This window comes from Bos javanicus, chromosome 1 (genome assembly GCF_032452875.1).
Source record: "Bos javanicus breed banteng chromosome 1, ARS-OSU_banteng_1.0, whole genome shotgun sequence".
NCBI classification, from domain to species: Eukaryota; Metazoa; Chordata; class Mammalia; order Artiodactyla; family Bovidae; genus Bos; species Bos javanicus.
In genome coordinates, this window is record NC_083868.1 from 87,633,559 (window position 1) to 87,648,232 (window position 14,674).

General features: G+C 40.4%; 1 protein-coding gene across 2 annotated transcripts in view; it reads right to left on the bottom strand.

Annotated features, from left to right (window-relative positions):
- USP13 (ubiquitin specific peptidase 13) overlaps nt 1-14,674 on the bottom strand; it is a 131,459-nt gene that overhangs the window by 59,691 nt on the left and 57,094 nt on the right. For both annotated transcript variants that reach the window (XM_061415126.1, XM_061415134.1), the window contains exons 7-10: nt 9,101-9,195; nt 7,836-8,023; nt 1,943-2,014; nt 1,495-1,588 (exon numbers count right to left, since the gene is read on the bottom strand). In XM_061415126.1, the coding sequence (XP_061271110.1) occupies nt 1,495-1,588; nt 1,943-2,014; nt 7,836-8,023; nt 9,101-9,195 (449 nt within the window). The remainder of the gene's footprint in view (nt 1-1,494; nt 1,589-1,942; nt 2,015-7,835; nt 8,024-9,100; nt 9,196-14,674) is intronic.

Genomic DNA, 14,674 nt, shown 5'->3' on the forward strand with positions numbered 1-14,674 from the left:
AGCCCACGCTCCGCAACAAGAGAAGCCACCGCAATGAGAAGCCCATGCACTGAAAAGTAGCTCCCGCTTGATATAACTAGAGAAAGCCCTCAAAGAGCAGCAAAGACCCAGCATCGCATAAATAAATAACACAAAACTTTGGACCAAGTGTTTTCACCATCACCTCTTCAAAGTTACACAGGAGCTCAGAGGTAGAAGAAGCCCGGATAACCTGAAAGCCCAGCCCTGCACCCAAACCACTCCAACTCCATTCCAATCAAGGAAGGCTCTTCCAGTCCCTGGTAGATAAGGGACTCCTTGCTACAAGGCTGGGTAACAATGCAACAGAGGACTTCCTGCCCACAATACTCTGATCTCTTGGCCTGAGCCCCAGAATGCGTACATCCCTCTCCACCCTCCTCACAACCTAATTCCCTCTCCCCACCCCCAAACACTGCCTCTATATTTTCCCTGCCTAATATCTCTTCTCCTGTTTGCTCTACTTCCGCAACTAATTGGCTTCATTCTGAAAAAGAACTATTCACTTTCACTTCTTGCTCTCAGTCTGCAGGCATTAGTCAAGGCTGATTGATGTTAAGATGGGAGCACAGAGATCACACACATGAAAAACAGAACTGAAAGAACTTGCCACTAAGTCAAGACAAGGTAGCCTGGAGGCAGAGCAAGAGGGATGGGGAAGCGGGGCCTGCATTCCACTCAGGACATCTGCAGTTGTGAGAACCTAGACCCCCAAATACAGCTGTGTAAGCTGTGCCCTGCACAATTCCAAAGCCACTGCATCACTCCAAAAGGCCAGGCTGCAAGTGATACCCTCGGAGTTGCATTAACAGAGCAGCCCAGAGAGGGGTCAGTAGCCCAACCCGCAGACATAGGGAAATGTGAGTCTGATAATTAGGAGATGAAGCACACCTTTCAGTCAGTCAATTAATAGTGACTGAATGGCCAACCGAGTTTCTTTTTTACCAAAGTATGCTTTCAAACCCCCAGCAGCCTACCAAAAATGAGGACTGCCCAGCCCTCCCCAGAAATTCAGAATCCTCTGCTAGGAGGTGGGGGTGGGGGATAGGAATATGTGTGTTGTGTTTTAACAAACAACCTTCTGAGAAACCCTAGGAAACAAAGCTGCGGCTTAGGAGAAGACAAATACTAGAAGCACCAAGACAGGGATAACGAGGGGGAAAATGTTTATATTTTTATACATTTATTCCTTCCATTCCAGCTCTATGTTATGAAGAATATTATTTCTAAAGACCAGTAATGATGACAATCACATATAATCCATGAAGCAAATGTCACTAGAAACCACAACCTTGTGGCCATTCCTTATCACAACTTTTAAGAGCAGATAGACACCCTAGACCCTAAAATGAAAAAGCTATGTTGACAGCTCAAGAAATTTACAGCCACCATTCACCAAATCATAGGTAGTCCACGTTGTCACTAGGGAGGTCCTTCTTTCCTCTGAGTCAACATGGCAGACACCCAGACACATACCTTGTGTTCCTCCTTCATCACCTGTTCAATGAGCTCAGACTTCACGGGAGGTTTTGAATACTGGCCTGAGAGAAGGCCATGTCCTAACTTAGTCCTGGACAGGAGGGAGAAAGAGACAAAAAGGTCATTGTTGCTTCCCCTCAGAGATGCCAAAATTATCTACAAATTTCAGTAACTACAGCTGCTTTTAGTGAAACACTGTATCTCAATTACTCACAAATAACTTACTTGATTCTGCTTGATACTGATTCCATTTTCAAATTCTCAGTACTTTATCATTTTACTAATTTCTTCCTTTTTACAAAAGCAACACATGCTTATTTTGGAATACTTTTAAACAATACAGACAGTAAAGAAAAGAATCGTCTTTAATTCTGCAACCCAGAGATAACCACTCTGAGCACTATTTCAGATAAACTTTTCTTAAAAACTACAGCAGGTCACTTACATCTGTGTGTTGAAATCTTGTGTTGGATCTAAAGGAGAGTAGTCAAATATTCTTGGAAGATTTCCTACATACCTAGAAAATGAGAAGCAACGAGAAGCAACAGTCAAAACATAGGAACTGAGAGACGAACAGAACCAAAATCAGCCATCATCCTAGCCAAGACCTTCTTGCCTTTCTGTCAAAACTAAATCAGAATTTTTCCCTGAGCTCCCACCTCTGCAGACACATTTATGGGCCTCCCTATGCAGCTTTCCCAGGTAACTCAGTGGTAAAAGAATCCAGGTTCAAGCCCTGGGTTGGGAAGATCCCCTGGAGGAGGAAAATGGCAACCCATTCCAGTATTCTTGCCTGGGAAATCCCATGGACAGAGGAGCTTGGTGGGCTACAGTCCGTGGGGTCGCAAGAGTCAGACACAACTGAGCACACACACACACACACACACACACTGAAGTTGAAAATGTTTATGCTTCTATCAATAGGCCTTAACCCCAGGCATGAGTTAAAATCCTCTCAGATTTGGAATCTTTTACAAGTTTCCCAGTGAGTCCAACATGCAGCCAGAGTCGAGCAGCACTGGGTTAGGCCATCGCAACTACCTTCTCAAAACCGAAAGGTAAGGTAAGGAATTGTTCTGGTCATGTCAAAATTAATAATGACAGCAGTAACAACTACCATGTCTGGAGAGTTTCCTATACTGCCTGACTAAGTCTTCATTTACAACCGTATGAGGAAGGGATCATTGTCATCACCCACTTTGAGAGATGAGAAATCAAGATGCAAATTCATTAGGTAGCTTCCAAAACCACCCAGGAGGGAGTGATGAAGCCCAGAGTGGACCCAGGCAGCTTGGCTCCCAAGCCGTGCCCAGAACCATGCTGCTGGCTGTACCTGCCCCATCCGCAAGCCCTCTTTCTGACCAGTTTATGTGACATAGCAATCTAACTGTAACCATCCATCTCTCATCTCAACCCACAATCATTCCTTTCACTTCTTAAGTTCATTTCCTATCTCATACTCCCTGCTTTGTGGTCTTTACCTTCCCCTCTTGAAGCTTAGGTTCTCTGAGCTTGGAAGTTTTAGAAAGAAGAATCCAGAAACAGATTTCTTTTCCTGCCCCTTCCTGCATCTGCCCTGCCTACTTCTCTGACCTCATTCCCACCCCTTTCTCCCACACCACAACACCCCAGCCACTTCCCCTTTTTGCTGCCCAGGGCATACCAAGCTCGCTCCTGCTTCAGAGTCATGCCATCCTGTCGTCTCTTTCCTGGAACACTCTCTCTAAAGATCATTGTTCTTTTGCAGGTCTGATTAAAAGCCACCTCCCCATCTCCCTACCCTTTCGAGTTCCCTACACCTGACCCTGGCTAACTTTCTTCCTGGCATGTATCACTATTTGCAAGTATATAATTTATGTTCTTGTTTATTATCCTTCTAGAGATTACATACTAGAATATAATCTCCATGAAGGCAGAGACTTTATCTAAATTACTACATCTCTACCACTAGAACCACATCTAACATGTAAAAGGCACTCAATAAATATTTGTTGAATGAATATATTCATATCATAATCACATAACCAATTTCCATAACTGAGTACTAAATAACCCAAGAGAATAGGCATTATTGCAGTAAAGCCTTGGCAGAGAACCATAATACACTGTAGTTGGTAATAATCTCTAATTAGATCCTTCAGCTACTAGAAACTTCCAGGCAACTGCTGGCAACAAACTCAGAATTTGTGTCCCAGGTTATATATCAACATGAAAATTAACAGAGCACCACATCTCTGGAAAAGTCCCATTCAAATGGCTTCTGGTTACATCACTAGGACAATACTTCCGTCTAGAAATGTTCAAAGAACCAAAAACCAATAATACATAAACCAAACTTTGGAACCAAACTATATTCAGTGTAAGAGAGAATTCTTAATATACAACTTGATATACATTATCAATATTAGCTATCTTAAAATCTGGTCTTTATCATACCTCAAAACCTAACAAGACCAAAAAAAAAAAAAAAACTGGTAAGATAAACGTTAGTGAAAAGTTTAGGCTTTCTGTCAAGGCTGATGGAGAAGAATAACGTTTAAAGGGATAAATCTTTGATTTCTGAAAAGTCCATTTTGCTACAAATTTATATTCTTTTTCTCATCAACTAGGAATATCTTCTATTACAACAAAATTAAAAGACAGCAGTAATGTTGGATAATTTTTAAAGTACTTATATCTTCAATTTGTAATCTAGTGGTTTTCAAAACAAAAAACATGTGTGCTATCTAAAAATCCACCCTTGTGGTCATTCAATTTGTACACCAGTTTATTTAGATTTGTTCATCAGAATTACTTTGAAATGTAAACTAGGTTCAGGTGGCACACAGGGTATCAAGGAGTCCAGCTGATGTTCCCAAATTATACTGCGGTTGTGTGTAAGTCATTTAATCTCTCTGTGAGTCACTCTTTCTACTTACAAAATGGAGAGACCACTCCACTGAGTTAGTCCTGCTGGGAAAAAGGGAGTTTGACGAGCGAGCCTTTCAACCCAGTGATATTTGTTAAAGAACCAAAAGACAAGTAAGAATAGTAAGTTGCTCATTTTCTAATATATACAACAAATGTTTAGGAAATAAAATATAAGATATAAGATACTACAAAATTCTAAAACACTTGAAATAAGACTAGGTAAGAGATTCAACTCTTAAATCCAAAATACAGACTTGAGGTATGTTCTTTTCATTGAAGAAAAATTCAGAAGATTATTTATCAAACTTTGATGTGTAGAAAATGTTTTCAAAAACGATAGACAGTAAAGCACTAAAAAATGTTGTGCTTTGTGACAAAAGAATACAAGTTTCTTTCATTCGAGTTTAAAAGAAATAATAATTATACAACACCTACCATAAGAACTTTTCTTCAATAGTTAAAAAAAAAATCTTGGCGCATAAGACAGATAAGATGAAGCTACATTATTCCCAAATCAAATGATAATACAAGTATGAGACATGGGTAAGAATTTATAAAAATCATATGATGCACAATGCATACGTTTGAAAAGGCTTTCCCATCTCAGAGCTTCAAACTGGCTCCTCCTTTTCTCCAAAACCCTGTCTCCACTCCTCCTGCACAGCAGTCAAAGTGAGTATCCCTTTGTGTGTTGTTTCTTCAAAGAAATCCTCCCTTACCACCTCCTTTCCTTTTTCTTCATGGAGTGTAGCATATTTAAAATCATGCAGTTGTTCTTACAATTAGAGATACTCCTCAATAAAGGACAGAGTTACATTCCAATAAACCCATCATAAATTGATGATATAAACTGAAAATGCACTTACAAGGAACTCTACTCAGTGCTCTGTAATGGCCTATATGGAACAAGAATCTAAAAAAAAAAAAGTGGATATATGTATATGTATAACTGATTCACTTGGCTATACACATGAAACCAATACAACATTGCAAATCAACTGTACTCCAATAAAACTTTTCCAATAATTTTCAAATTTTAGGGTATTATGGACATTCATTCATATTTTTAAAAATAAAATAAAAATTTTATTTTAAAATATAAAAAAAAATGCATTCATAATGCCTAACCTACCAAACACTGAAGCTTAATCTAGCCTACCTTAAACATGCTCAGAACACTTACATTAGCTACAGTTGGCTAAATCATCTAATTACTTGAAGGCTACTTGATAATAAAGTGTTGATTATCTGCTGTAGCTTACTGAATACTGTACTGAAAGTGCAGAACAGAAAGGCTATCTGGGTACAAAATGGTTGTGATGGTTGTTTACCCTCAGGGTCTTGTACCTGACCAGGTACAGCAGCTATGGCTGCTGCCTGCCCAACATCACAAGAGTATGTACCATCTGTCACTAGCCCAGGAAAACTAGCCAAAAGCAAAATGCAAAATTCAAAGTACAGTTTCTACTGAATACACAGCACTTTTACATCATCGTCAAGTTTAAGTTGAAGAATCTTAAATCAGGGACGGTCTACATTTATTTAAGGTCTGTTTCCCCAAGTGGGGCTGGGCACCAGGTCTTATTTACCACTGAACCCCCCACACCCAGCGCCCTGCTGAGCAGAGCAGAACCCACTCTTTATTGGCTGGATGAAAAAATGAAAACCTGACATGGACAGCTGACCATAAATTTCCAAAGCCAGAAACAGTAAGAAGAGGTAAGATTTTAAGTATCAAGAGAGGAAGGAAAAGAATATTTGATATACTTTTAATAATCACCATTAAGGGCTTCTTCCCTGATGGCTCAATGGTAAAAAAATCCACTTGCAATGCCAGAGACACAGAAGATACGGGTTCAATCCCTGGGTCAGGAAGATCCCCTGGGTGAGGGAATGGCAACCCATTGCAGTATTCTTGCCTGGAGAACTCCATGGATAGAGGAACCTGGTGGGCTACAGTCCATGGGGTCACAGAGTTGAACTCAACTAAACACACAACCACTATTAAAATCATTAGCATTCAATTCCATGTGGGTACAAAATTGCCCTGTGCTGTTCCTAGTGTGCTGTCTGTCCATCAGTTTGCCTTAGCACATGTGTGTCCTCTTCCATACTTGAACCAAGGTCGAAACCTACCTGCTCTGGGAAACACTACATATTATTTCCTAAACTTAGACAGCAGCTGCCCATGACCTACAGCTGCTGGTCTCTGTGGCTCCCTGTGCTAAGCACAGTTTAAGGAAGACAACACCCAGAGACACAGCCCTTCCCTCCCTGGCCAAGGGAGGAAGCAGGCAGCCTGTACAGGCATAGTTAGGAGCTGCCCTCAAGCAGTGCCTCCCAGTTACCTATGGTGAAGGGCCAGCTTGTTTGTTGATTTCAAATCATATAGATGAAGTCCTTAAAAATACAATAAAAATAAATTAAGACTTCAACCCCGAACAACGAGAGTTAGAGACAACAACCTTTCGCACAATTGGAATTCCATGCATAACTTTACAGTCCATCCTTAGAATTCACAGTTCCTTCACAACCATGGTTTCAACCAACAGCCGATCATGTATTGGGTTGGCAAAAAGTTCATTAGGGTTTTTCTATAAGATGGTTTAGAAAAACACGAATGAACATTTTGGTCAACCCAACAGTACTGTAATACGTATTTACTGAAAAAAAATCCACATATAAGTGGACCTGTGCAGTTCAGACTCAAGTTGTTCAAGGGTCAGCTGTATTTGAAAAATGAAATGCCACTTATAAAAAATGGCAAAGTCAAATTACTATAATTTCTCAATGCCCACTCTCAGTTGCCATACCTATCCCATTACAAGTCCATATTCAGCAGTCCAAGGACCAGCACCATCTACAAACCACAGTTTGAGCAGCAAAAAACCTAAATTCTCTAAGAAACTCCACTCACTCACCATTGCCCAAAGAAATCGGCGAACCTCTCCTACTGCATGTAGAGGGAGAGATGAGGCAGGTTTGCTGTGAAGATTAATGATTACAGTATTTTCGGCATAGAGGTGGCAGGTTTAAAAGCAGAAAGTGAAGTGAAAGTGAAGTGGCTCAGTCATGCCCAACTCTTTGCAATCCCATGGACTGTAGCCTACCAGGATCCTCCATCCATGGGATTTTCCAGGCAAGAGGACTGGAGAGAATTGCCATTTCCTTCTCCAGGTTAAAAACAGAAGCCATTATTAATGTGACAAATCCCTGTAGGAGTTTTTTCAGTTTACAAACCTCTCCTTATCTCATGTGATCCCTGTAACACCTCAAGGGTTCTCACCCGCCTTCATATGGGAAGTCACAGCACAAACGTGAAATGTCCTGCCATTGGTGAGGAAGGGCTTCCCTGGTACACACTGCCTGAGCAGGCACAGAGGAGACGTGGGGCAGTCTATATGCCCAGGTCTGCACGGGACACTTACGCTCTCTGGAATTCTGGGATGCTGAAGATGGCCTGCATCACAGAGCTGAGATAGCAGCTATTGCCCAGGTTCTTGAGCCCTGTGTACCCTGGGCCGTACATGGGCTTCAGCTTTGTCCCCGTCTCCTGGATCACCTCCCACTCGCTGACCCGCGGCTTGATGTCGTTGTCCTGGAGCCCATTCTCTGTCTGGGGCAAGATCAGTGAAGAAATACAACTTTGACGATGACTGTCATTCCAAGATCACATCCCACAAATTATTTCTAACAGCAACAGAGGTTTCTGCCTTTCCCCTCAATTAAACAGAGAAATAAAGAACCTCATTAAAAGCGACTGAGATAGTGATGGTTGCACAAGGCAAATGGACTTTGTGCCACAAAACTGTATGCTTAAAAATTGTTGAAATAGTAAGCTTTATGTTAGGTATAGCTTTCCATAATTTAATAAATGACCACATTTAAAAGATTTAACAATAAAAGAGACAAAGACCAAGGGGAAAGGGGATAGGAGGAGGAAGAAGACAAACAGGAATCAATAAAAAAAAAAGGCAGATACAACACAACACAGCAGACAAAAAGCAAGACAATTGGAGAGGAAAGTGGAGTAAAACCACGGGGCTCGGGAGAAGCTCAACGTAGGAGGGAGGTTTAAAGAAGAGCAGAGAAAATAAATTAAAAAGTGACATGAGTGAGACAGAGGAATTAGACAGAGAATGTGAGGAAAGGGAGATGGCCTGGGCTAAAGCAAAACATGCACATTTAACTGGCTCCTCATAGGGTCAAATATTACACAGCCACAACACCAGCCTGAAAACACAATATAAAATGAGGCACAGGGTTTCCATCAACAATAAATAATCTACTGGTTTACTCTTTCCACACACCCCCAACAAGCTCTCCTTCCCTTCCTGAAATTAATTAAAGGGATGTTGGTCACAAATCATTTTAAAGGTCATCTCCCCATACCTTCGGCCTTTAGTGAACAAAAAATGATTCATGCAGCTCTCCATCAAAGGAGACAAAAATTTTGCAAGTAAACTCCAACTAAAACAAAATGGTACTTGATGAGGTGCCATGTTCATTATAAAACTTTAAAACTCTAAGTACACTGATAACCAAAAGAAAATGCTAATTAAGTTTGAGAAGTAAATGCAAACATTAAAACCTAAAACCTATAAAATGAAGATGCATGTGATAGGAATTATATAAATAAAGCAAACAGTTTCCCTGTAAGGTGGGAATAGAGACAAAAGGAGATCCTTCTCACCCCATGCATATGAAGCATGTCAATTCCAAAATGTGCTAAGTGCTTGGCCAAATGAGGGTCCAAAACAGCTTCCTCTTCTTGGAAAGAATAAACATCTAGAAGGTGAAAAGAAAATAAGCACTGAGACCTGCAATCAAGTTATTCAATATTCAACATGCACCCACCAACCTCCTCCTATGCACTGGGCTTGGGACACATCAATGAACACACAAAAAACTCGTGAGTTTCAACTGGGGGGAAGACAGATGATAAACAATAAGCGTAACCAATGGGTATTTTTGTAAATATATCTATATATCAATCCTTTTGACATTTCAGAAAGTAATTTTATAAAGGATTTCTGAAACAAGAAAAAGAAGACCGTGTCTAAAGCTAAAATAATTTAAAACTAGACAAATGCAAATGCCTAACACTAACTGTTCTAATCCCAGTGGCATGTTTATAAGTTCAGGAGGAGGAAAGTGGGAAGGAGGAGACGGTGACACTGCCTGCCACCCTCAGGGGGAACCAGTGAAGAACAGAGAAACAGGACCTCGGGCTGTCTGAATGGCTGCACTGTGGTGTGAGGTCCAGGACAAAACGAAATTCTGCCCATGGAAACCTCGTAGTCTCAGAGCTACCACCACACGACCTACCACCTCCATCTGCCCCCTTGTCCCCTCCTCCCCAGTGTCCACACCTCAGAGAGCTGGTGAGGGGTCTCTGAAGACTGCAGTGCACCCCAAATGTGCCCACCCTGCAGCACATGGAAGACGATGATGCGTCTGGTACAGCGGGGTAACTCAGGAGGCTGCACCCAGCCCAGGATCTGAGAAATCAGCATGTTGACAGCCTGGTCTGTAACCCACTCCCGGGGCTCTGGTGTTGGGAAGCTGTGTGCTGAAGGGGGCCGTCTCTCTCCTCAGGACCCTCATCTCCCACCTGACCACATAAGGCTTCAGACTGAACCCAGCTTCCCCAAGGGTAGGGTATGATTTCAAAGCAACAGCAATGCCTGAAAGCTCATTAGAAACGCAGAATCTCGGGCTCCACCCAGACATACTGAACAAGAACCTGCATTTTAATGAGATCCCCATGCACACAGTAAAGTTTGAGAAGGACTGTGTAGCGCTTTCAAAAGCTACCCAAACCACCGCCTTACCTGTCCTCACATGGCAGTGCAACAGGGAAGAGGGAAACGTTTTCAGGCCCATTTTGCACATGAGGAAACGAGACTTAGAAAAGTTAAATCCTTTGTCTCAAACCCCACCTGTGGCCCAAACCCAGGTAGTCTGACTCCTGGCCCCATCCTTTCTACTCAGATTTCTTAGGAGACCAAGACTCAGTGAGGCACCATCCGAGGCCCTTAACAGGAAGGGAGAGACAAAAAACAAACCAAAATTTTGGGACTTTGGTAATGGTCCGGTGGTTAAGACTCTGCACCTCCAATGCAGGGGGCACAGGTTCAATACCTGGTTGGGGAACTAGGATCCCACATGGTTCAGCCAAAAAACAAAAACAAAATAAAAACAAAAAACCCCACAATTTCTTCACTCTAAAATTGGAAAAACAAAATGTGAAAATAGATATAAAGATATTATTCTTGACAGCAACAAAAGATAAGATTGTTCAAGGAGTTTCCTGCTCTCTGGAACAATACCAGGAGGAGAAAAAAAAAAGTGATATATAGGAACTACGAGGACCCTCTGACCCAAACCCATTGCCACCCAAAAAAAGTCAAGTCTTTCTATTATTAACAGATTAAACATTGTATAGCTTTCTCTTCTATCCCTCTTCCCTAGGCGTCTATTTCAACTTATGGATAGAAGCCTTCATCTATATTCTTTTCTAAATATAATTATTTAGAATTATAATTCAGTGCACTCAAAAGTAAACACAAAAGATAAAATCCCAAGGCCAATTAAGAAAAAAATTTCCCAAATGTTTAAATATTTTAAAAAAACAATAAAATTCCTTGAACTTGAACTTGAAACAACTACATCAACTATATCTTCAACCTACAACACCTGACAGTCAAGTACCACTCAAATATTACCTCGAAGGTAGAAACGACACTTCCCATGCACTTTAAATTTGGTCATTATTTAAACTAGTGAGAATTTCTAATTTAACAAAGAATGTTCAAACTACTGCACAACTGTACTCATCTCACATGAGAGCAAAGTAATGTTCAAAATTCTCCAAGCAAGGCTTCAACAGTAGATGAACTGAGAATTTCCAGATGTTCAAGCTGGATTTAGATAAGGCAGAGGAACCAGAGATTAAATTTCCAATACCCGTTGGGTCATAGATAAAGCAAAAGAGTTCCAGAAAAACATCTACTTCTGCTTCATTGACTACGCCAAAGCCTTTGACAGTGTGTATCACAACAAACTGGAAAATTCTTTAAGAGATGGGAATACCAGATCACCTGACCTACCTCCTAGGGCTTCCCTGATAGCTCAGTTGGTAAAGAATCCGCCTGCAATGTGGGAGACCTGGGTTCGATCCCTGGGTTGGGAAGATCCCCTGGAGAAGGGAAAGGATACCCACTCCAGTATTCTGGCCTGGAGAATTCCATAGACTGTACAGTGCATGGGGTCGCAAAGAGTCGGACACGACTGAGCAGCTTTCACTTTCACTTTACCTGCCTCCTGAGAAACCTGTACGCAGGTCAAGAAGCAACAGAACTGGACATGGAACAACAGACTGGTTCCAAATTGGGAAAGGAGTACCTCAAGGCTGTATATTGTCACCCTGCTTATTTGCAGAATACATCAGGCGAAATGCTGGGCTGGATGAAGCACAAACTGGAATCAAGATTGCTGGGAGAAATAATAACCTCAGATATGCAGATGATACCACCCTTATGGCAGAAAGCAAAGAGACTAAAGAGACTTGATGAAAGTGAAAGAGAAGAGTGAAAAAGCTGGCTTAAAACTCAACATTCAAAAAATGAAGATCATGGCATCTGGTCCCATCATTTCATGGCAAACATGGGGAAACAATGGAAACAGTGACAGACTTTATTTTCTTGAGCTTCAAAATCACTGCAGATGGTGACTGCAGCCATGAAATTAAACAACACTTGCTCCTTGGAAGAAAAGCTATGGCAAACCTAGACAGCATATTAAAAAGCAGAGATATTACTTGGCCAACAAAGGTTCCTATAGTCAAAGTTATGGTTTTTCCAGTAATCATGTATGGATGTGAGAGTTGGACCATAAAGAAAGCTGAGCATCAAAGAATATTAATTCTTTTGAACTGTGGTCTTGGAGAAGACTCTTGAGAGTCCCTTGGACTTGTAAGGAGATCCAACCAGTCAATCCTAAAGGAAACCAATCCTGAATATTCACTGAAAGGACTGATGCTAAAGTTCCAATACTTTGGCCACCTGATGCAAAGAGCTGACTCATTAGAAAAGACCCTGATGCTGGAAAAGACTGAAGGCAGAAGGAAAAAGAGATGACAGATGACAAGATGGTTGGACGGCATCACCAACTCAATGGACATGAGTTTGAGCAAGCTCTGGAAGATGATGAAGAACAGGGAAGCCTGGCGTGCTGTAGTCCATGGGGTCACAAAGAGTCAGACACGACTGAGCTACTGAACAACTGTGAGATAGTTTTGAAGACTTAAAGACTTTAAGCTTCTACTTATCAGAGCCTGAAGAGAAAATTACAAGATTGATAGAAATGTGCCATTGGCACTGGTCTAGGATTTTGAAATAAGTGAAAATCACATAAAATTCTATGGTTCTTAAGCTATTAGCCTCCTGCCTGTGTGAGAAATTAACATTTCCTATCTCTGGTCATTAACTGCCCCCAAAATATGACATGATTTAGTCAGACACAACAGTTACTTACCCCAATGACAAAAACAGTTTAGTGAGTAACACACAAGAAATCTAAAATTGAACTGTGATCCTTAAACTTGGCAATCATGAAGAATTTATAAGTGACACGTAGTCAGAGAAAAAAATGTTTGAAGAAGACTTGGGGACTGAAAATCCTTACACATTTTTCATTAGGAAATTTACTTTATCTCCATCTTCAGCTTAGCAAACTCAAGTCTTAACTCAGAAACTACTGCAGCAAATAAGCACAGCCTGACAAGTATTAATCTCCCTAACTCCAACCTTGACTTAAAAACCAGAAGCTAAGAAACAGAAAGTTCACAGAAAGATCCTCCTGCTAAGTCGCTTCAGTCATGTCCGACTCTGTGTGACCCCACAGACAGGAGCCCACCAGACTCCCCCGTCCCTGGGATTCTCCAGGCAAGATCCTCCTAGGAATAGCCTAAGCAGAGTTTCATAAGTAACTACACTTACTTTAGAAGTAAACTAGTCATTGTTTCAAGTTAAATGACAAATGAAGCCATGGAGAGTGTAGAGAGATCCATAGAAGCGAAAAGATTTAAGAAAAGATTTACTGAATTAAAATGACAGAAAGAAGATCTCTGGCTGCCTAGGAATAAAAAGTTTTACTAAGAAAGATCACAAAGGAATTTTGTGAGGATATGGAAATGTTCACTCTCTTTATAGTGAAGGTAATGATTAGGGAGCTATATATTTTAAAAATTCATTACCTAAAATATTAAAAGGTTCCACTTACTATATGTAACTTTTACTTCAATCTGCAACCCAGCCTTGACCCATATAAGTCAATGAATGAATAAATGGATATTCATAAATCCCTTTATGAATTCATAAATAAAGGTAATATTTAAAGGGGAAAAAAAATTTCCAGCATGAATTGATGTGATGAGCACATTAGAAAATAGTATGTGCACTGAGGAAACTATAATCAATAACCAGTGATAAACCATAATGGAAAAGAATAAGTGTATACATATATGTACAACTGAATCAAAAATTCTTCTAAACAGCAGAAATTAACACAACATTGTAAACCAACTATACCTCGATAAAATTTTTTAAAAAAATAAATAAAATAGTATGTGTATTAAGTTTCAAAAGTAATGAAGGAAAACTTATAAACATGGAGGCTAAGACTGAGACCAAGACTGAGAATCTGTAAGGAATTATATATAAAAGTGGTAATAATTTCTTATCTCTAATGAGGTTTCTTTGTTTTTTGTTTTTCTATTAATATTTTTCCAAATTTATTATATTTTGATTGAAAAAATGTTTTGCAACTAATTGCCAAAGATTACAAATATTACAAATATTTCTATCGGATGGTATGCTATTAGAAGTAGTGTACCACTGGTCACCCTTGTTCATTCATATGGATTCACTGACTCATTCATTCATTCACTGTAGTCAACAAATAAATACTGAATACCAAATATGTAAGGATAGTGAGGATACAATAAGAAATAAGATAAGCGAGGCTCCTGCCCTCATAAGTTGAAATGTTACTGTTTCAAATAGTCTTGTGAGAATGCTGGTTTGGTATAACGGACCTCCACAGATGTCTTCTTGGCTGTGGTTTACTCATGTGACTTTCAGCTCTCTTTCTTAGCCCCAGAAAGTGGCAGAAGTCCAGATCTTGCCTGCAGATCCCCACACAGGAAAGAAGGAGAGAGAGGTAAAGATATACTTCAAGAAGCTCTGGTGTTTTAGAAAGACTA